The following is a 22,935-nucleotide window of genomic DNA, read 5'->3' as shown; positions in this document are numbered from 1 at the left end:
TATTTTTTTTAATATAAAGTTATATTTGCATTAATTATAACAGCTGCTTTTTTTTTTTTTTTTAGGAAAAGGGTTTTTCAATGTTTTCTGTTTGTTTGTTTGTTTTAGTGTCCTTGTTCTCCATGGGACCTCTTGTAGGTTTTACGTAGAACCTTTAAGGGTTCCACCAGAGGGACAACTGAAGAACACTTAAGGGTGTTAGAATTTAGTAATTTTATTATTTTTTTGATTGTGTTATGTTCTGTCATTACTGTCTCCATTTTGTGGTTATTTCACGGTTATGTGTGTACCGGTGACATTAATAACAGCCAAGAGCTGGAGAACATTACTGTTCTGCCTTAAAGAAAGGGTTCAAGGGTTCCTTAAGGGTAATAGCTAGGGTTCTTAGCTTCCAGAAATGGCTATTCCACCTAAAAGTAAAGAAGGTAACTTCTTAAGGTACTTTAAGAGTTCCTTAATGCTTTATTGTATAATTTGTAGTTTTTAGCTTCCAGGCTTAATGTTCTGGTAATGGGTCCTACCCAGAGCCCTTTCTCATAAACCTCTGTTGTTCAAACACACCATTTGGTGCTTATTTTATGGTTATGTGCGTATTGGTGCTATTCATGAAATAGATGAGATGGCAAACAGTACTGTTCTGCCAAATTTATACCATTAGAAATGGATTCTTCAAGACTTCCCTTAAGATTTATTGGATAATTAGGGGTCCATAGCTTCTAAAAACATGTTCTACCTGGACTGCTTTCAAAATTCTTTCTACAACAATTACTTGTCCAGCCTTTTGTTGCCCCGTCCCAACTTTTTTGAGACGTGTTGCAGCTATCAAATTCAAAATTACCTTATTTTTTTCTTAAAATGGTACATTTCCTCAGTTTAAACATTTGTTATGTTTTCTATGTTCTATTGTGAATAACATATGGGTTTATGAGATTAGCAAATCATTGCATTCTGTTTTTATTTACATTTCACACAGCATCCCAACTTTTTTGGAATTGGGGTTGTAATAGGGAAACACACTAGGGGTTGTATATAGTACCTTTAAGGACAACAGAAGGGCACTCTGTATTTTATAATATTGTATATCTTGAGACAATGAAAACAAAAGTACCATATTTCACTCCAGTAGCATTTTATTAATGGCATAGAAATCAGAAATACATTTTGTGCTCTTGATTGTACAGATCTTGATTGGAAATGTAAAACTTGATGTAATCTGGTGTGTTTCGTGAAACACTAGAGAAACCCTCAGTGTGCATAAAGCAGGAAACCAGAGAAGACACTGTTGCCTTTATCTCCAGCTGCGTACATGCCGTTTACCTTATCATTAGTTTCCAACCAGACTTTACTATTGTCCCGTAGGTACACAGCAAATCCCCCTGAACTCACGTTTATCTCAGATTGAATGTGGTCACAGAAGCTAGCCCTTTTCTCTCCGTCCACCATGAGCCTAACGCAAAGTGTCTTTTTAGAAGTTGCATGGTACACAAAATAGTAGGTACCAGGGATGTGACACACAAATTTACCCTCTTTAAGATTAAAGTGATCATTGACATTGGTGATTTTTGTTTGGAAGATGATTGGCGTATCAGGTGCTGGATGATCAACAGTTTCACGAGATACACAGAAAGCAGAATTTGGTTTTACGTCGCTTGGAGCTCCTTCGTCCCCTGGTGGACCCTGTGGTCCTGGTGGGCCAAGATTGCCAGGGGCACCCCTCTTTCCCTGAGGACCTTTGATGCCAGGTTCCCCCTTCTGCCCTTTGATCACTTTATTTTCCAGTTCCAATGTGCGCCCTGTTGAGATAAACACATGGTCTTAAATAAATCACATACTTGCATTAATAATAAAATAAAATAAATTAAAACACATTAAAGTATTATCACATTTATAAATGAACATTCCTGCAAAAAAGGCCACTTATATCTGATATCTAGTGTACTCTGATGTGTATAGTTTGTGGTTCAATTTGATGCTCTGAAGCGTTCTTCAGTTTGTCCGCCAGTGAGAACCCTAAAGGTTCTTACACCCTAAAACAAATGGTTACCCTTTCAGTAAGAGCTCGGAGTAGAAATGCTTTAGAAAGCTAAAGAAAAGTTTTGGAACCCACTTTTTATTATATGAAATCGTAAAGGTTCTAAGTGGAACCTTACAAAGGAGGAGTTCTCTTTCAGAAACATTTCAAACAGTCCCCATTAAAACCCTAAAGCATTCAGAACTCCCTTATAACCTGCTTTCTAATATATGCAACCCTTAAAGTAATAGACTTTCTGCTCACTTCAGGGTTGCTGTTTTTTATATTTATTTTACTTTTAATTTACTTTCTATTTATAGTACTATGGAAATGAAACACTTAATTACAGTTTATTTTCGCTAGTCATCCTGTGTTGAATTTTTTTTTTTTTTTTTTAAACCTAACCTAATTCACCTGCATTAAAAAAAAAAACAAGAAGATATTAAGAATTCCTATTAACAGATTAAACATGAAGGATTGAGGAACTCTTGATGATCAAACAACAATAAAGAACTAAACAAAAAGTACAACTGAACAATGTATTACTTACCTCCCTCGCCTTTCTCCCCCTTCTCACCATCCCTGCCATCATGTCCAGGAATTCCTGGAATACCTGGCAGTCCATGTGTCCCTGCATGACATGTGTTTTGAGTGGCTACCGGGCAAAGCCACACTGCCAACAGAGCTACGAATATAAACCTATAGTTAAACATGGCTAACGCAGAACATCAGGTTGTCCTTGGCTGTGTGAGTCCAAGCTTCAAAGAGTCTAAGTCACTGAAATATTTTTTGTCAATCGAATGAAATGTTCTGTGTTCCTCTTTTCAAAACTGCACTGCAAAAAGCACCGCCTTTCGATCACTACTCAGACCTAGTAGTTTCAACTAAAAGTATTTGTGAATATGTATTATATCTTTGTGAGCAAAATGGCCAGCTCAAAAATTCTTTAATAAAGATTCGTCTTTAATTTCTGTGTTTTTACTGTGTATTTTCTGCTCCTTTTTTTTTTTTTTAAATAGCTCCTCTCTTAAGAGGTTTTAATGTTGCTGTTAGTTTAAGTATATTCTGTAAATTACTCTGTGGCCTCCCAGGATTAGGTGTAATTTTTTATTAAGATCATTAAACGTTTAAATTGCACACATGCCCACTCTTTTCAAGTAATTGTATAACTTCTAATGTAAACTGCACCAGAAATAATGTAGTTGTTTCACAGCCCTGAGCCGGGGGGGCTGGGGGGGGGTTTGGTAGGGGGGGGGGGGTGTGAGGCGCCAGGTGGTTGGGAGGTAGTACACTCATGCAATCACAATTTTTATGGTTTTTTTTATGTTTTATGTTTTTTTATCTATAAATAATAACTATATTGATATAGGTCAAGCTACATTGACCCCCCCCCCCCCTTTCATTATTATTAATTATTGTATTCATTGTTATTAATTATTGTATGTAGATTCCTGTCATATAATTCCAGTTAGGCCCATTTCAGTTTCAGGTAATAACACTACAAAATGTAAAAACATTCAAGGCGATGAATATTTATGCAAGCCACTGTATACCAAAACAGTCTGATGATTTTGTAAGATGGTGCAAACTTGTGACTGGATGTCTCTCAGCTTTTCCTTAGATCAGTCCAAGAATTTAATAATTAAATATGGTTTCATATTTATAGTCAAGTTATTTCAGATGTTGCCTTCAACAGTGATTTAATCTAGATTTTATGTAATCATAATGTATTCATTGTGCACATCCAACAAAAAAAGTAAGAAAATAGCACACACACATACACACACCAGTTTCACATGAAAGTTTTATTGTAGAATGGTTTTACAACTGAAATATCCATTTGGGTTGCAAAGAAAAGTGATTAAAACATTTTTTTTTTTTTTTTTAAGAATTTGCAAACACAGAGGAAAGTTGTACACTTGCATTAAAATCCATGATTGCAGAAATTACTCTAGCACTAACAATGTTACAGTGCAGTCAGTCTAACATAGATTGTTATATATATATTTACCTCACCCACTAGCAAAAATCAGAAATCCACTGAACACGGACATTTCAGTTTTTGACATTTTGTTTGTCTCCCTCTGATGTCCAGAGATTCTAGCAGGTTCTAACCTCACCGAATTTCCCTTAGCAAGCTGAATCACAGCACCACCAGACAGAACCTGAGATATGCTTGTCTTACGCTGGTTATAGTCACAAAATAGCAGGTTCACATTATCTTTGGAGTCACTGATCAGCTTTATACACAAGTCACCCTCAGAGACAAAATGAAAGACAAAGTAATATGTTCCAGCAACCTTACACGTGAACTGACCTCTTGCAATGTTGAAGTCTTTATTCAAATTAGTAAGTTCTTCATTAAATATCACAGGGCTGTTGTACCTGGGGTACTCATTCTTCTTACGCACCACTGTAAAGGCTGCCTTATTTACATTGGACAAACCACTACCCCCACTTCTGCCCGGATTCCCTGGAGGACCAGTGGGACCCGGTGGACCAAGTAGACCATGAAAGCCTTTATCACCAATGTCTCCTATGGGACCATCCTCACCCTTATCTCCTTTAAGAGCAATCAGTGCCTCCTTACTCAGCTCCACCTGCAAACCTGAAACAATGCAATACAGTGCTTATTCATCCATTCATATTTCTTTATTTATCTTTATTCTGGTCAAGGTCATGGTGGATCAGGAGCCTATTCCAGGAACACTGGGCGTGAGTGGGAATACACCCTGGATATAAAACATTCACACTCATTCACACCTAGGGGTAATTTAGTGTAGCCAGTCCACCTACCAGCATGTTTCTGGGAGGTGAGAGGAAACCAAAGAACCTGGAGGAATCCCAGGCAGACAAGTGGAGAACACAGACAGTAACTCAAGCTCAGGATTGAACCCTGGAGTTGTCAGGTGGAACACAATCACCTTGCCACCCACAATATAGTGTATCTTTACAAATTTATGTGTAAATAAACCTGAGTAAATTACTTTGATATGCTCATGTAAATAATGCAATTTGTCATGAAACTTAAACATAAACAGGATACATACCTGGTTCTCCTTTCTCTCCTTTTTGTCCGGGCAAGCCATCTCTCCCAGTATGTCCTGGCTCTCCTGGTTGTCCATCCTTCATTTGACAGTTATCCTGGCAGAGGCTAAAAGAGAAAAGTACAGCCACCCAGACAGCTCCAAACAGATGGACTGACAGCTGCATCCTGTATAATCTAAAGAGTCATGGAGAATAAATAACCATTAGAGAGTAAGCAAAATTAATTATTGTAAATGATCCAATATTCTTCTTCTTATTATTTTTTATTAAGTTACACAAATGTAAATAAATAGCAGTGTCAGGCTCACCAGTATCCCAGTGTCGGTTTAAAGATTCAGACTTCTTCTCTCTTTACTTGACATGAGCGAGAGGCAGTATTATGTCATAGCAATGGGGCAAAAATTCAGTTGTTTCAATTCCCCAATAAAATAGGAACATCATTTGGGGGGAAAAAACAAAACAAAAAAAACAAAAAAAAAAAACAGGAGAAACATGCAGATATATGCAAAAAGCCAGCTTCTGCTTCTCCATTTCTGTTTTACAAAGTCAGCAAACTATACTTGTCTTCATGGCAAAGGGCAAAAATAAAGTGATTTGAATTCCACTGTGAATACCAAAAAAACAGCACAACCTGATATTTTGTCAAAAATATTTTATGAGTTAGTTTTACTTCCAAAGGCATAAACACTCATCAACACAGCTGCAATACTCTATACATTTTCTGGTATTAACTAGTACAGGTGGATCACAATAACAACTAAACATTATAATAAACAAAGTGATTGATTGATTTATGTTCACTTTTATTACTTTATCACTCTTATGCTCCTATATATATTTCCAAACCTTATGGCTAATTATCCAGTAACTACAAGGAAAACAATATACAATGATTAAGCTAATATTACTTTATAATAGTGAGGGGTGGAAGTGTGACACCATCAGTGGTTTATTGGAGTCAGGACCAGAAAACACAATAATAGAAGTTTTATTGCATGGGTTTAGAAATATCGGTCATGCACTACTTATACCACAGTTATACCCATTATGACATATCTGACAGTAATACCAGCTGCAAAGCAAATCCCAGGTTTATATTAATGCACACATTCTTGTTTTTAAAGTAACGGCTTATTCACTTGTTTAATAATATACATATTTTAAAAAGTGTTGTTATTTAACAAAACAAGTTTAATCATTGATAAAGTGAACATTTCTCTAAGGAGACATTTAACATTAATGGAAGAGGTCTCCAATGTCAGTGCTTTGTAACAGTCAGAGGTAAAGCTGCTTTAAAGATGTTAGGTTTTCAGCCATGTGAAACACTTCAGGACAGACAATGCTGCATTTTCTCTGTAACAAGCTGCATTTTTTTTATCTTACCTTCAAGAGAAAGTAAGGGAAGGCTAGACTATATGTCTATAGCTGCTATAGTGTTAGTGATAACAATAATTAGCTTGTTTTGTGGACATTCCACCACACTAACTGTGACTTTAAAGAGTTAAAAAGTTCTTTAATTAATTTTGAAAATTGTCATCATTGGCGAACTGGTATGGTATAAGAGGAATAAAACATGTTGGATCATGCTATTGCTGGAAAATAATCAAGAGTAACTCCGCATTACCTCAGGCTACATCATACTACCCTGTTGTTGATTAATTTCCTCACTTGCGATGCAAATGTCATTTATTCTTAATAAACATGGACACAAGTCTCTGAGCGTTCTCTTCTTCTTCACAATCAAAGACAGCAGTTAAGGGTACAGGTTCTGTTCTGTTCTCCATCTCATAATAGGGGCAGACTTTAAGGTGCTCAGACATTGATGGGAACTTGTCCAAGCACCAGTTATCCACAGGGGAAAACAAGTTGCTGAATTCCCAGACCTAAAGGAATTTGGAAATATCTATTAGCATGTCCTGCCCTAGTTATGTAAATGAAAAGATAGCAAATGCATGAGATTATTAGGTTATCAGGAAATATCTGACCTTATGTCTAGCTCTCCAGCACCATCCACCATGTGAATCAATTTTCTTCTCCCACTTAAGAGAGACCATGCCTCTTTCTTGCAGTAAAATCCCGCACACCTCTCTCATTAACCGGGATACGAGAGCCAGCTGAGACAGCGTGAAGCTATCCAGAAACCCAGCAATGTGGATGAGAACCTCAAAAGGTAACTTGCTCAGAGCATCCTGGTTCCGTGCTCGCTTCCTCTCCATAGTCATCGTTGTCACACCTTCATAGAGAATGGATGGTACCTCGGGTCTGAGAGTGAATGTGCTGAGGTCTTTATCGTATGAGACCATAGCTTTGTGTGTGACAGGCCGGAGCTGCCTCTGGCTGAAGGTGCAACCCAAATAAGCCAGAGGACACCTGTGTTCAAACCAGCCATTTAAACAGAACTGGATATCTGAGTGAACATTCTTATAATGAGAAGAAAACTCATTTCGTCTGTATGAATGGCTGCAGATGTATGTGAATGCAGAGCTACATTTGTTGTGTCTATTGGTGACACTCTCGGTTTGTATTTGTACATGAAGCTGCAAAGCCCTGTCTGCTGTGAGATCCGCCAGAGACGTATCTGCTTTGAAAGGAGCAGAGTAAAAGTCATAAGTCTGAGTTCCTTCATCCTTAATAAGTGCATCTGCAGAACTGGACTCTGCAATAAGGTGTCCTCTGAGTTCCTTCTCCAGAGAACACAGAAGGGTTGCTTGAACCTCATCCCATTTTGGCATGTCCCCCATTTCAATGCTCAGGTCTGCTGTGTCAACAGCTTTGCTATCTTTTTTGTAATGAAAAGGATTGCGTATACGACTTGGCCTTGCCTTGAAGCTGGTGGGAACTTTGAATGTTCGCACAGTTTTGATCTTCATGGGCTCCAAATCTTTGTATACAAATGTCTTCTTTGGACGTGTGTCACACGCAAATAAGGATGCTGCTATCACAAATTTATCTTCATCCATTTCATATGGATTGAAATGTGGCATATAAGTAAGTATGCCTGAATTTCCAATTTGTGTTTCCGTCTCCTCTTTAAGGATTTCCAGTTTGCTTGGATTTGCTTGGGGTTTCAGCTCTTTGCTGTTGGAAGAAGGGTTGGTGCCTAGTGACTTAATGGTGTGCTTGCAACCACTCAGTTCCATACTGAACATCCTCTCCCAGATGTTATACCTATCGATGCCTAATATATTAGTGTCCCTTGCTATCACCTCTCTCTCTTCCTGAGTTAACTCCCTCTCCTGAGGTTCAAGGACTGAGGCAGCACTTATAGATATTGAGGGTTCTTGTGCATCTTTAGATACCCATCCAACAGCTCCCTCAAGTTCTTGAATGACAGATTCCTCCTCGAGCTTTTCAATAAGTTCAGGAAAAAGAGTCTTCATTTTGAGGGACTGAAACAGCTGCCTCTGGTCCCGCAGTGCCATGGAAAGGTCCAGAGGCTCCTGGGTGTAGTTCTCCTTCAAGATATTCTTGTAGAACTCAGGAGGCTCTGCTTCCTCAATGGGCCAGCGGTTCCACTCCATTGAGCAGACCACCACGCTAGCGGGACACACTTCCAGGTGTTTGGCCAGCTTCGAGCGACACATGCTGAAAGGGCAGCCATAGTGTGCATTGATGCAGGGCACCTTCTCATTAGGACACAGCAGTATGTGTTCATCCTCTTTGCACATGTGAAAGGAAGCACCACACAGCACACGGCAGTTGATGATCATGCATGAGACAGAGCTCTCTATGGGAACTTTACAGCGTCTGTTGTAGCAGCTCTCACAGTGCCTATGAAGTTTAGCTCCTGAAGTCCTTTGTCTTCCCTTAAAATAATTGTCAACAGAGAGCCATTTAAAATCTTGCTGACTTTGTTCTCTATGCAATTTGTCTTCTGAGACAAAGATTTATAACTTACCATATCTATAAATCACTGGGATAGTCAAAGCTTGATCATGTGATCATCTGAAAAGTATAATTCTTTATATCAGTATCTGAAGGTGACCACAACTGTGAACCTTTGTGAAAATGATCCGGTGATATTATAAAACACAAACTCCCTCATGTGGCTGAAAATAAAACAAAATTCAACAATATACCAAAACGACCATGTGAAATCACACACTCTACCTAAGGTAAAATGCATAAATCAGGTACACACATGCATAAATACAAGCCTGAACTTACACGATGAGGTTAACATGGCAAGAAAACATATGTCATGGTATCAGACTTGTAGGTCAAAATGCAAGTTGTCTTACTCGGGTGAGTGGGTTGATTGTGTCCTGCTTTGTTGCTGCAAGACTGAGTGCACTTATATCCACGGTGTGCCTGAATGCTAAAAATAGAGAAAGGTTGGCACGGTGGATGTAGACAACGTGACAAGACTGCTGCAACATGGAGTCTGGTTACAGGTCATCAGTTGCTCTGAATTCTAGGGGTTAGGTCAGACAGAGCTCGGTGTTAGCAAACGTGGTGCTGAATCCAGAGCTGTAGAAGATCATTTGCGCATTTTACCACCTTTATTATTTCCCAAAGATCCAAGTTCTTAGACAGACCATGTCCACATAAATAAGTTATACTGTCAGTGTATTGATATTAATACCACAATAGTGAAAATATTTTCTACATACCAAGAGATGTCAACAATTAGTCACTTTTTCCCCCTTACATTATTACATAACTATGTAGCACAATTCCAATGCAGTACAGTACTTAAACCCGGAAAATAATACCATGTGTCACTTCTGACCTCTGTCTAGAAAAACAAATTAGCTCAGATGTTAAAAACAGCTTTTATCAACTGAGAGTTATTTCCAGAATTACATCGTCACTTTCCTTTCAAGATTTGGAAAAAGTCATTCATGCATTTATTACATCACGCCTTGACTATTGTAATTCTCTATACCTTGGTCTTTCCCAATCTTCATTGGCATGTTTGCAGGTGGTCCAGAACACAGCGGCTAGACTGTTAACGAATGCAAAAAATCATGATCATATCACCCCAATTCTAGCTTCTCTTCATTGGCTTCCAGTCTTTTTTAGAATTCAATTCAATATTTTCCTGATTGTTTTTAAAGCTCTTAATCAACAAGACCCATCTTATATTTCTGACCTTATATTTTGCATTCAGCTCCCAGGTCTCTCAGTTCCGCCAATAAAGCTCTCCTACATCCCCCGTCCTATGGTCAGGTCTTAAATTAAAAAGTGACAGAGCATTTGGAGTTTTATGCACGATGTATTATGGAAACAATTGCCACCTTACATTAAGAGAGCTCCCTCAATCTGTATTTTTAAATCTAGACTTAAGACACATTTTTACTCTTTGGCCCTCCCTGGCTATTAACTTGTTGATTAGTAACTGTTATTTTAATTTTTTTATTTTAGTTCATTGTATATTTTTTATTATTGTTGTTATTATTATTCATCCATCCATCTTCTACCGCTTACTCCTTCTTCAGGGTCGCGGGGGAACCTGGAGCCTATCCCAGGGAGCATCGGGCACCCTGGATAGGGTGCCAGTCCATCGCAGGGCACAATCACATACACACTCACATTCATACACTACAGGCACTTTAGACACGCCAATCAGCCTACCATGCATGTCTTTGGACCGGGGGAGGAAACCGGAGTACCCAGAGGAAACCCCTGCAGCACGGGGAGAACATACAAACTCTGCACACACATGGCCCCGGCAGGAATCGAACCCCGGACCCTGGAGGTGTGAGGCGAACGTGCTAACCACTAAGCCAACGTATTATTATTATTATTATTATTATTATTATTATTATTATTATTATTATTATTATTATTATTATTATTATTATTATTATTATTATTATTATTATTATTATTATTAATTTAAATGCGCTTTATAAATAAAATTTACTTACTTACATGGTTTGCCAAGGTTGGTGTGGAAGAATTCAGGTGGTCTGCACAAAGCCCTGACCTCAACCTCATTAAGCACTTTCATAATTAACTGATGCTTTGCATCAACCAGACCTTCTCGCCTAACATCCATGCCCGACCTCTTACACTCTTATGGCTGATTGAGCACAGATCCCCACAGACATACTCCAAAATCTAGTGGAAAGCCTACCCAGAAGAATGTTGGTTGTTATAGCAGTAAGTGGGGACCAACTCCATATATTCATATGTTCAATATCAGGGGTTGGTAATCTTATCCAGAAAGGGCCAGTGTGGGTGCAGGTTTTTATTCCAACCAAGCAGGAGGCACACCTGATTCCACCTGTTTAAACAGTTGATCTTGGCTTTCAGTAGATTCAGGTGTGGCTTCTGCTTGGTTGGAATGAAATCCTGCACCCACACTGGCCCTTTCCTGATAAGATTATCCACCCTAGTTCAATATTCAAGTGCCCACATACTTTCGGCCCTATAATATAATTTCTAAAGAATATAAAGCAAAGCAAAGCATAATCATTGATAGGGTGACATGTTCTATGATGAAACATTTATTTAACATTTATGGAAGGACTCTCAATATGCATTCAGTCATAGTAAAATCTTCAGGATGATGTTTAGACCCCAGAAATCATAGTGTTTGGCATGGAACAGAAACAGATGGGCATTGGTAGGCGAACTTCCAGTGGTTAATCTTGATCAAGCATTTCCAAGGAGCCTGTGAAGTGAGATGAGATGCAATCTTTTAATCTCAATAATCCTTCCATTTCTATTTTACTGAAACATAGCCCTCATTACAGTTTAGGAAACAGTACATTTCAGTCTGATACAAAAGATCACTGTCAACATTTATCCTAAAAAATGTCCTTGTGATCTCTACGCTTTCATGTTCTTTTTTTAGTGTAATAACTGCACTTGTAAAAATGACACAACAATCAAGCTAGTCCATCCATCTTCTATACCGCTTATGGGGAGCATGGGGCACAAGGTGGGGTACACTCTGGACAGGGTGCCTATCCATCGCAGGGCACAATCACATACACATTCACACACCCATTCATACACTATGGACACTTTGGACATGCCAATCAGCCTACCATGCATGTCTTTGGACTGGGGGAGGAAACCGGAGTACCCAGAGGAAACCCCCGCAGCACGGGGAGAACATGCAAAGTCCACACACACAGCGGTGGGAATTGAACCACCAACCCTGGCGGTGTGAGGCAAACGTGCTAACCACTAAGCCACCGTGCGCCCCAATCAAGCTAGTAATCATGTTAATGTTAGCTCCGCCCAATAAATTGTCTGACTAGACTTTTCCGATCCTTTGAATCTTCATTTTTTTTCCATAAGCTGGCCAGTGGAAAAGGCTTGGTTTTGGGTTCTGTTTGGTAAAATGGACAATGTTTAAGGTGCTCAGCCATGGAAAGTGTGTCACCAATACACCAAGTGTCCACTTTGCTGAACAGACTGCTGAACTCCCAAACCTTAAAGAGAATGAGTGAGAAAAAGAAAGGAAAAACATTGAGAATAAAATAATCACTATTCAAATGCAATTATTAATCATCACTAATATATATATATATCTAACATGTATAACTATGCCCATTTTTACATTTTGATATGATACTGACATCAGACCTTTGAGTATTGGCCAACTCCCGATATTGATCTAATGTGGATGTAGACCACCAAAATCCAACTAATCAGAACAAGGAGGCATGTCTACATGCCTGTCAATCAGGCCCCCCTTGCGGCATAACAAAAAGTCAGTGGGGTGGAGTCAGAACTGATCCAGTTCCTCCTTCCTAGGTGAAATCAAGCCAAAAGTCCAGGGGTTGGAAACAACTTGGTTCAGGCTGGATACGTGTGTTTAGTATTTTTCAGTGTTGTGTGGGTTAGGGTTAGGGGTTAGGCTTATAAGAGGAGTTGGATCAGGTCCTGTTCTACCCCCTGGACTTTTGGTTTTGCAGTGTGGCCCATCTCAAAAAACTCAAGTCTAGCCCATGTGTTTGAGGGTGCAGCTTTGGTTGGGATTCAAAACAGCTAGCTTCAACTAACATCTGCCAAATTTTTAAAGACAGACATTAAAAAGAATGCAAGCTGTTTATGTTTATGTTATGCATTTGTCTAGTGCATTTCCTTTAGTAATGTATGTTCTACAACAGCGTCCATCGTAAAAATACTTACGACAGATGATTTCCACTTGGCTTGACCATGAGAGTATAGTTTTTTCCTCCACTTCAAGCTGACCATTCCTCTCTCGTGCAGGAACGTGGCACTAACATCTCGGAAAAGTCGGGACACCAGAGCCAGCTGGGAAAGAGAGAAGCTATCCAGGTACCTGGCGATCTGACGCAGCACCTCAAAAGGAAGATTACTGAGAGAATCCTCATATCCAACTTGCGTTTGGGAATCAGCAATGAGTGATGTGGCAATATCAGGTCTGAGTGTGAAGATGCTGAGGTCCTTGTTAAAGCAGACTGTAGCTCTGTGAGTGGAGGGCTGGAGTCGGTTCTGGATGAAGGTGCAGCCCAGATAAGCCAGAGGACATCTCTGCTCAAACCAGCCATCCAAACAAGACTGGATATCTGAGTGGACGTTTTTAAAGTGAGATGCAAACTCATCCCTTCTGAAGAAATGTTCACACATAAATGTGAACGCCGAAGTGGATTTGTTGTGTCTAAGTGTCACGCTCTCTGTATCAATCTGGAGATAAAGTTTTAAATCCCTGTCCTCTGTAATATCAGCCAGAGTGGCATTGTACTCAAATGGAGCTGTGAGAAAGTCATATGTCTGAGTTGCAATATCAATATAAAGTCCATCTGTGGCCACAGATTCACTGATCTTGTGTCCTCTAATCTCCAGTTCAGCAGCACATAGCAAAGTTGCAAACATCTCATCCATCTTATGAGTGACCTCCTCTGTAGATAAACCCAAATCAGAGGTGTCCACGCTCTTGTGCTCAGTGCGCACTCGGGCAGCAGAATCTTTCTGATGGATGCGTTTGTGCCTGTAACTGATGGGAACATTAAAAGTATGAAGGGTTTGAACTGGTATTGGTTCCAGGTTTCCGTAAACAAAATCTTTCTCTCTGGGAGTGCAAGCTTTAATCTGGCCAAAGGAGATCAGCATGCGTCCATGGTGTACTAAATACATGTTGTACTCTCTTGGATTTACTTCTTGACTAAGTCTTTCCAGAACTCCTTCTTGCCAAGGAGCAAAGCCAGTTTTAGAGATGTCTGATTGGACAGACTCTGCTCCATGTCTATCTTCCACTGTTGCTTTAACAGTTCCTTGTTGATTAGGGATAGATGGGTTAATCGAACCTTTAGTTGGTTCATTCTTGTCTTTTTGAACTCCTGTTTTTGATTCTTCTTCCTGAGCCTGCTTGCAGCCTCCTCTTTCCTTGCTAAACATCTTCTCGTATAGGTCGTATTTCTCTTTGTCCACAGTGAGATCTTCCTCAACAGACTCCTCCACCTGGATGTTAAAAGGACCATTTATTGAGGCCTTACCTCCCATGCAATTCACATGGTTTCCATTAACCAAAAAGTCACCCCCTGCTGCCTCATCTTCTGCTTCTATTGGAATAGGTTCATCTGGTTCCTCTGTCAAATGAGGAAAGAAGCTTCTCATTTTCAGCCTTCTGCATAGTTGCTTCTGATCTCTGAGAGCCATGGACAGGTCCAGAGCTTGATGCTCATGGATGTTCTTCATGAGGTTGCTAAATAAAGGTGCCTTTATGTCCTCAGTGGGCCAACGGTTCCACTCCATTGAGCAGACCAACACGCTAGCAGGACATACTTTCAGGTGTTTGGCCAGCTTCGAGCGACACATGGTGAAAGGGCAGCCATTGCTGGCGTTGATGCAGGGCACCTTCTCATTAGGACATAGCAGTATGTGTTCTTCCTCTTTGCACATGTGAAAGGAGGCACCACACAGTAAGCGGCAGTTGATGATCATGCATGACACAGAGATCTCTATGGGAGCGTTGCAATATTTTCTGTGGCAGCTCTCACAGTGCCTGTGTAGCCCCTTGCCTGATGCTGCCGTTGACCTCCTATATCTGCTCTGAAATGGCAAAACATTGCAGAAGAAAAAACAAATTAGAACATCACTGATAACTCAGACTCAGACTTACATACTTTTTATGCCAATAGCACTATTTAATTCTAAAATCTGTTTGGTCAGGTGTTGATTAGTTTTTGATAACTGCGACTCTCACACTAGTGCAGCTGAAAGGCAAGGGGTTTATATTAATGCACTCATTTCAATGCATTATGGTTTCTATAGTAATACATTGGGATTATTGGATTTGTATGGATTTGTATAATCGTACCCTAAAAAAAAGGAAAAACATGCAGTCAATGATATGCTGATGATTTCTCTGCGGAATCATTTATTCAACATTTATGGAAGGAGTCTCCAGTATCAGTGCTTTGTAATAGTGAATATGTTCGGGAATGGGAAAGTCTTCAGGGCAGAGGACTGTATTTTCCGGTTTCTCTGTAACATGACAATGTAACATTTGTCTTATTTAATTTTAAGACAGAGAAAAAAGTGAGGCTAGTAAGGGAATGACTGTTTATAAATTCTGTAAAAATAAATGATAACAGGAATTAACTTGTTTTGTGGACGTTGTCCAACATTAAACATGACATCATAAAAAAAATATAATCTACATCGGGGTGGTAACAGCTACATGTTGGGCCACATCACACTACCCCATTGTTGATTATTTTCCTATAACAGCACACTCCTAAGTGTTTCATTCATTACATATCAGAAATATCAGTAAAGTTATTACCTTAAACTTTGAGTAAGTGTTTTCTTATAATATATTATAAATAATAATAATAATAATAATAATAATAATAATAATAATAATAATATTTTTTCATAATTAAACCTTTTTAGTGCACAAAATGAGCAAAATACAGTAAATTGCTGTGTTTGCCTTAAGGAATTTTTTTGTGAAACCTTCACATTAAGCAATTTCTTATTCATATTTGTTGGAAATTTGGAAGACACCCTTATCCAGAGCAACTCATATTTATACAACTGAGTATATGAGGGTTAAGGGTTTTTCTCAAGGGCCCAGCAGTAGTAGCTTGGCAGTGTTGGGCATTGAACTCACAACCTTATGAGCAGTAATCCAACAGCTTAATCACTGAGCTACCACTGGCCATGTACAGCCCCAAAAAAGCCTCCGAAACAGTACAGAAAACAACTGGGACAGTACAGAAAACACGATTCCACTGTGCTACTGTCCATCTCAGATGAGACTGAGCCCAGAGAAATCGGTGGCGCTTCTGGACAGTGTTGATGTATGGCTTCTGCTTTGCATAGTAAAGCCTTAACTTGCATCTGTGGATGCAGTGGCGAATATTGCTGACTGACAAAGCTTTAGCATTCCCCAGCCCAGGTCAGGATATCCATTACAGACTCATGACTGTTTTTAAGACAGTGACGTCTGAGGGATCAGAGCTCATGCGCATTCAGAAGTGGTTTTTGGTCTTGCCCTTTACGCACCGAGATTTGACCGGATTCCTTGAATCTTCTAATTATATTGTGCACTGTAGAAGGTGAAATGTCCAAAATCCTACTGATTTGTCTTTGGGGAATGTTGTTCTCAAAGTGTTGGATTATTCACTGATGCATCTGTTGGCAGATTGGTGAGCCTTGACCCATCCTTGCTCTTGAAGAACTAGGCCTTTTTGGAGGCTCCTTATATACTATGATTAGACAATTGCCTCGCCTGTTTCACATCACCTTCTTATTTCAACTTGTCACATCGCTATCAGTTCTAAATTGCCCCTGTCCCAACTTTTTTGGAATGTGTTGCATGCATCAGTTTCAAAGTAAATGTTTATCTTCAAAAAACTATGCAGTTGTTTAAGTAAAACATCAAATACCTTGTTTTTATACGTTTTTTGTTTAAATACGCTACAAGTCAAAGTACATTTACAAATCACTCCTCTTTGTTTTTATTAGCATTTTCCATACTGTCCCAACTTTTTCAGAATTGGGGTTGTAATTAGTTATTATAATCAACATTAAAGTGGTTAATTTTATAGACTTCAAAACAATTTTTGGTTGACGTTTGCCATGAGTCATATCTCTAAACGTAACAGGATCAATTCTAACGTCAATTTGTCTAGACACAAACATGGGCTCTGTACCAGAAAGGAAACAAAATAAACATACCATCTGTGCCTCTGTGACAAATGATTCTCTGCAGTTCCTTGAAACAGAGGACATTTTTAGTACAGGAAACATTTGTACATCTGTTTGACTGTTTATCCTGACTACTGGCATAATTTATGAGCAGTAACCAAAAGTACACATTTAAAGTAATTCTTACAATGTGCCTAGTAATGTGGAGATGAATGAAGACAGATCTCTACCAGATATGTGAGAAGAGATAACTTACCTTAAAAAATGTTAACTAACCGAACTCTCCACAGTGCTTACCATCTGCAGGACTGAGGGTCAAGTTAAAAATAGTCTGTACTGCTTATACCATGTTACATGATCGCTGAATGTCACAGTCTCATGACATATATAATTGTATTTGATTGGTCAGATCTTTTCTATCAGGTATAACATTGGGCAGTGGTTTATTGTTTTTTGTGTTTTTTTTGTTTTGTTTGTTTGTTTGTTTGGGTGTTTTTTTAGTTTTGTTTTTTGATATATATTTTTTTTTTACCCCCTCCGATGAGGTAATATCCGGCTAGAATTATTAAGCTCCTGCAGTTTGGAAGTGAATTATCTGTAACTAGTCCTCTAGATGGCAGTCCATCCTCTAAGTTTATGAAAGAGTCATTCAAAGTACACTAACGAAGAGGTTCTATATAGAACACTACACTTAGAAGTAAAATGGTCCTATACTATTAATTTTTTCCTTGTTACTGTGGAGGTACTCTCAATTGTACTTTTTTGTACTTTTATTGTCTTTTACCTGGAAAGGTGCATGTGGTATACATTTAAAGCTTCGCTGTAAATGCTTATCAATGTACATGAGTGGTTCTTAATCTCCAGTTAAGTACATTCATTTTTAAAGGTGCAGTTCACTATCATTTGTCATTTGTCATTTGCCATCAAGAGTCATGCTCAAAGGTTCTAAGTGGAAATATAGGAAATTTTGGAAAGTTAGAACCACTAACCAATTAATAGAACCCTTGATGAACTTTGAAGAGTGTAAATATGCAACATGGTCTCACATTTCAAAATTGTCAAACAAATACATTAATTATGTTCAACAAAGCAAATGAAGCTTAACTGAAATAAAGTTTAGGGTTGGGGTTCGGGTTAATGTTTATACCTTTTCATATAATTGAATTTGTATGAGATCAAAGGAAATCCAAACAATCCAATTACCCTGATCCCTTGTAGGATTTTCTTATGATACTAACTTCAGATATACTACTACTACTCCTCTACTACTACTGCTACTACTACTGCTATTACTAGTATTACTACTACTACTACTACTACTACTGTTACTACTACTGCTACTACTACTGCTGCTATTACTAGTATTACTACTACTAGTACTACTACTACTACTAGTACTACTACTGCTATTACTATATTATTACTACGACTACGTCTACTATTACTAGTATTACTACTACTGCTACTACTACTACTACTATTACTACTGCTGCTACTACTTCTACTACTACTACTTCTACTATTACTACTATTATTGCTGCTGCTGCTGCTACTAATACAACTACTACTACTTTTACTACTACTGCTACTACTACTAGTATTACTTCTACTATTACTACTACTACTACTACTACTACTATTACTACTATTACTGCTGCTGCTGCTACAAATACAACTACTACTACTTTTACTACTACTGCTACTACTAGTAGTATTACTTCTACTATTACTACTATTACTGCTGCTGCTGCTACTAATACAACTACTACTACTTTTAGTACTACTGCTACTACTACTATTATTACTAGTTCTACTACTACTGCTGTTTTACTAGTTCTACTACTACTAGTATTACTTCTACTATTACTACTACTACTACTTCTACTACTACTACTATTACTGCTGCTGCTGCTACTACAACTACTACTACTATGATTACTACTACTACTACTACTACAACTACTGCTACTACTACTACTACTGCTACTACTACTAATAATAAGAAGAAGAAGAGGAAGAAGAAGAAGAAGACGAAGGTGGAGCATGGCAGCTTAGTGGTTAGCACGTTTTCCTCGCAAGGCCGGGGTTGGGGGTTTGAATCACGCCTCTGTGTGTGTGGTGTTTGTATGTTCTCCCCCTGCTTCAGGGGTTTCCTCCTGGTACTCTGGTTTCTGGGAAGGGTGGCTTAGTGGTTAGCATGTTCACCTCACACCTCCAGGGTTGGGGGTTCAATTCCCACCGGGGCCCTGTGTGTGCAGAGTTTGCGTGTTCTCCCCGTGTTGCGGGGGTTTCCTCCCCCAGATCAAAGACATGCACTGTAGGCTAACTGGCATATCCAAATTGTCCATAGTGTGTGAACGTGTGTGATTGTGCCCTGTGATGGGTTAGCACCCCGTCCAGAGTATCCCCTGCCTTGTGTCTCAAGTTCCCTGGGATAGGCTCCAGGCTCCCCAACGACTCTGTGTAGGATAAGTGATATGGAAAATGGATGGATAACAACAACATCCCTCTAAGGGATAACCATTAAAATGGTTGTAGGAAGTAAATAACTCTTAATTATAAAGAAAACCAAAGTACTGCTACCACAATAATCATAAACAACATTTACTTTATTTCCAGTACTGTGGATATGTAAGAAGCTCTTGTTATTTGATTGTCCATAATCTCTCACAAAAAGAAAAAAAAACCATATCCTAATAAACAGGACCTACGTTCCTGTCAAATAATTTTACATTCATTAAATAGCTATAATAACACTTTTTCTTCGTGTGATTTTCATCACAGATAACCTTCTTTATACGTCCTTGATGTATTGGAAGCAGACCAGTAGGAGTCCCTGCTGCTCTCTTACCACTATCATTTCTCTTTTGCTTTTCCCACCCGTTTCTAGGCGAATCCCAGATCCTGCACTAGGATTGGCTAGCGCTTCATACTCACTCCGTCAGAGTGCTTGGATGTATAAGCTGCTAACCAATCGAAAAGGGGACGCCAGAGTGCTGTGAGCCAATCATAATCACAGGAGGTGGGGTTAGTCGGAATACGAGTCGGTGAAAGAAAATAACGTCTCCTAGTGATGGAGTGGGGAAACAACATGCCGGAAGTAGGCTTTCTGGATACGGCGTTCCAAGAGTTGGAAAGGTAACTGTAAATCGTAAGGGGGGAAAGAAAAAAAAACGGGAATTGACGAGAGAAGAAAAAAAAAAGTGGGACTCTACCAAACCGAATAAGAGTGTTTCGTCTTTTTTTGATGCGTTTTCCTTCTCGGCTGCAGTTTAATACAATGGGATTACCAGCTCTGGAATTCAGCGACTCTTTTTTGGACAGTCCCGACTTCAGAGATCGGTTGAAATGTCACGAAATTGAGCTGGATCGCACCAATAAGTTCATAAAGGAGCTGATTAAGGATGGCAACATGCTGATCAGCGCTCTGAAAAGTAGGTTCAACACTGGATCTATCAATAACATAAAGTTGTAGGTTTCTATATAAACCGTAACGGGATACAGATGTTATTTAAACAATGAATGAGATCATTTTTACAATGAAAAAGTTTTAGTTTTAGTTTTAGTTTTTATTATTATTATTATTATTTTTTTAAAAAAAGAAGCATTACATTATTCGTGCAGTGAAAACTACAATACGTAGTTGTGTGAAAGCAGTGATTTTAACGAAAGACCCCTTTTTTTTTTTTTTTTTTTTTTTTTTTACAGAGTTGATGTAATGGTTTTGCAAACTATCTGGCATGGGAAAAGTTCATGCGAATATTCTTGATGCACTTTTGCTGGAATTAAGTGACAATATGTTTCAATTCATTTCCTTATTATTTGATTGGAACATGAACCTTCCTTGCCCCCAACCTGCTGAATAAAACAATAGAAACCATCACAGAAAGTCTAATGGTTTCCACTACAAATAACATTACAAATCATCAGCTAACCATTAAAACCATTATTGGTCCTTAATGGTAACCATTAGACATAACATGCCACCAGTAATAGGCAACAAATTACCACGAGAGAGAGACCCAGATGGACCATTACAGTTTCCATTAAAACCAATGCAATTCCTGGTATAACCATTAAAACCATTACAAATTGTATGAGGGTTTGTATTGGGTTTTTTTTTTTTTTTCCAGCAAGGCAGACATGTAGCATCATTGCTGGAGGTATATATACAGTGGTACATAAATATGACCTAAAACATCATCGGATTTTCACACAAGTCCTACGCGTAGATGAAGAGAACCCAATTTAAAAAATATTATACTTGGTCATTTATTTATTGAGGAAAATGATCCAATATTACATATCTGTGAGTGGCAAAAGTATGTGAACCTTTGATTTCAGTATCTGGTGTGACCCCCTTGTACAGCAATAACTATAACTAAACATTTGGGGTAACTGTTGATCAGTCCTGCACATCGGCTTGGAGGAATTTTTGTCCGTTCCTCAGTACAGAACAGCTTCAACTCTGGGATGTTGGTGGGTTTCCTCACATGAACTGCTTGCTTCAGGTCCTTCCACAACATTTCTATTGGAGTAAGGTCAGGACTTTGACTTGGCCACTCATTAACTTTATTCTTCTTTAACCATTCTTTGGTAGAACGACTTGTGTGCTTAGGGTCGTTGTCTTGCTGCATGACCAACTTTCTGTTGAGATTCAGATCATGGTCAAATATCCTGACATTTTCCTGTAGAGTTCGCTGGTATTTCCGTCCAGTTTCAAACCAGTGACCTTTCGCATGTGAGGCGAATGTGATAACTATTACGTTCAAATTCTGTTTAAGATCTGTATCCGGGTTGCAGCCATATTGCGATTACGATATTTATATGTGTACAGGCATCGGAATATTCCTGTATACGTGGTTGTTGTAAATACGCCTCAGTTGCCATTTTTAAATACCTAGTCTACAGCTAAGTATCTGTTAGCACCCACAATTCCTTATGGACTGAGAATGCACATATATCTCCTTTCAGTAGATTTTCTGAATAAGGTGTTTACAGGCATCAAATGTCTGGGCATGACAGGCATAAAAGGCACAAACAGGCACACACCTACAATCAGACCATAAGAAATGGTTTTGTAAATCAATTTTCATTAAGTAAGGAATAAAACACGATTACATTGTTTATCTAATGTTATTCATCATGGTAACAAGGAAGCAATTTATCAGACAAGTTCCTGTTATCACTTACGTTATAGCAGTGATAGACAGGTACTCTTTCACCAGGTACCCCTTTTTTTCCTCTCTCTTGAAGATAAGACAAAAATAATGCAGCTTGTCGTGTTACCAGGAAACTGCAAATTCTTCTATCCTAAAGAAGCTTTAACTCTTACTCGGACTATTACAAGGAGCTGACATCGGAAACTCCTTATTTAAATGTTAAATAAGCATCTCTGGATAGAAAACTTCACCATATTAAGTATCATCGGACCTGCTGTTTAATCACCTTCTGGCCAATCAGATTTGAGAATTCAGCAGTGCCATGGGATAATGTTCTTCATAGTTCATCATTTAAATGAACATAAAATATTTGGTGTACTTTAAATAAATTCTCAGTTGTTAAGTTACTGTTATGTATTTTTGATCCTGTCCTTGTCTGCTTTATTTCAGTTATGTAAAAGTCAATGTGCTCACAGGTTTACACAGGAAAAGCTTAACTTATCCGAACTGCATTTCCTTTTAAGACGTTTAAGGAAAACCCGAACAAAATGAAACTACGTCAAGAATGTAAACAAATTATTAAGTACATCTTAAAAACAGCTGTGCTGACAGTCTCGTTTCGAGGTATAC

General features: G+C 38.7%; 5 protein-coding genes across 7 annotated transcripts in view; 1 reads left to right on the top strand and 4 right to left on the bottom strand.

Annotated features, from left to right (window-relative positions):
- Positions 1-1,108: 1,108 nt before the first annotated feature.
- Positions 1,109-2,785, bottom strand: c1qc (complement component 1, q subcomponent, C chain). The gene is made up of 2 exons (XM_053648779.1): positions 2,562-2,785; positions 1,109-1,793 (listed from the first exon to the last, which is right to left on the bottom strand). Exons 1-2 carry the CDS (start codon positions 2,722-2,724, stop codon positions 1,246-1,248), a joined length of 711 nt encoding a protein of 236 aa, XP_053504754.1. The 5' UTR covers positions 2,725-2,785; the 3' UTR covers positions 1,109-1,245.
- A 1,012-nt stretch (positions 2,786-3,797) lies between these two features.
- Positions 3,798-5,466, bottom strand: c1qa (complement component 1, q subcomponent, A chain). The gene is made up of 3 exons (XM_053648776.1): positions 5,368-5,466; positions 5,062-5,234; positions 3,798-4,619 (listed from the first exon to the last, which is right to left on the bottom strand). Exons 2-3 carry the CDS (start codon positions 5,222-5,224, stop codon positions 4,024-4,026), a joined length of 759 nt encoding a protein of 252 aa, XP_053504751.1. The 5' UTR covers positions 5,225-5,234; positions 5,368-5,466; the 3' UTR covers positions 3,798-4,023.
- Positions 5,467-5,630: 164 nt separating this feature from the next.
- fbxo40.1 (F-box protein 40, tandem duplicate 1) lies at positions 5,631-9,684 on the bottom strand. Of its 2 annotated transcripts, none has more exons than XM_053648774.1 (4): positions 9,227-9,684; positions 8,958-9,004; positions 7,045-8,865; positions 5,631-6,942 (listed from the first exon to the last, which is right to left on the bottom strand). In XM_053648774.1, the coding sequence occupies exons 2-4, from the start codon at positions 8,958-8,960 to the stop codon at positions 6,742-6,744; spliced, it is 2,025 nt and encodes a 674-aa protein (XP_053504749.1). In that variant the 5' UTR covers positions 8,961-9,004; positions 9,227-9,684; the 3' UTR covers positions 5,631-6,741. The 2 variants fall into 2 exon arrangements, with proteins under 2 accessions (XP_053504749.1, XP_053504750.1); XM_053648775.1 differs by having other exon boundaries at positions 9,301-9,684.
- A 2,285-nt stretch (positions 9,685-11,969) lies between these two features.
- fbxo40.2 (F-box protein 40, tandem duplicate 2) lies at positions 11,970-17,926 on the bottom strand. Of its 2 annotated transcripts, XM_053649577.1 has the most exons (4): positions 17,400-17,926; positions 17,174-17,210; positions 13,154-15,037; positions 11,970-12,450 (listed from the first exon to the last, which is right to left on the bottom strand). In XM_053649577.1, exons 2-4 carry the CDS (start codon positions 17,174-17,176, stop codon positions 12,247-12,249), a joined length of 2,091 nt encoding a protein of 696 aa, XP_053505552.1. In that variant the 5' UTR covers positions 17,177-17,210; positions 17,400-17,926; the 3' UTR covers positions 11,970-12,246. The 2 variants fall into 2 exon arrangements, with proteins under 2 accessions (XP_053505552.1, XP_053505553.1); XM_053649578.1 differs by lacking the exon at positions 17,400-17,926 and having other exon boundaries at positions 17,174-17,211.
- A 2,243-nt stretch (positions 17,927-20,169) lies between these two features.
- The window catches only part of arhgap42a (Rho GTPase activating protein 42a), a 51,274-nt gene continuing 48,508 nt past the window's right edge, over positions 20,170-22,935 (top strand). The window contains exon 1 of the mRNA XM_053648264.1: positions 20,170-20,577. Within this exon, the coding sequence (XP_053504239.1) occupies positions 20,391-20,577 (187 nt within the window). The 5' untranslated portion in view covers positions 20,170-20,390. The remainder of the gene's footprint in view (positions 20,578-22,935) is intronic.

The sequence above is a fragment of the Ictalurus furcatus genome, chromosome 18 (genome assembly GCF_023375685.1).
Source record: "Ictalurus furcatus strain D&B chromosome 18, Billie_1.0, whole genome shotgun sequence".
Classification (NCBI taxonomy): Eukaryota; Metazoa; Chordata; class Actinopteri; order Siluriformes; family Ictaluridae; genus Ictalurus; species Ictalurus furcatus.
The sequence above is the reverse complement of the archived record's forward strand: the minus strand, read 5'-3'. Positions and strand labels throughout refer to the sequence as shown.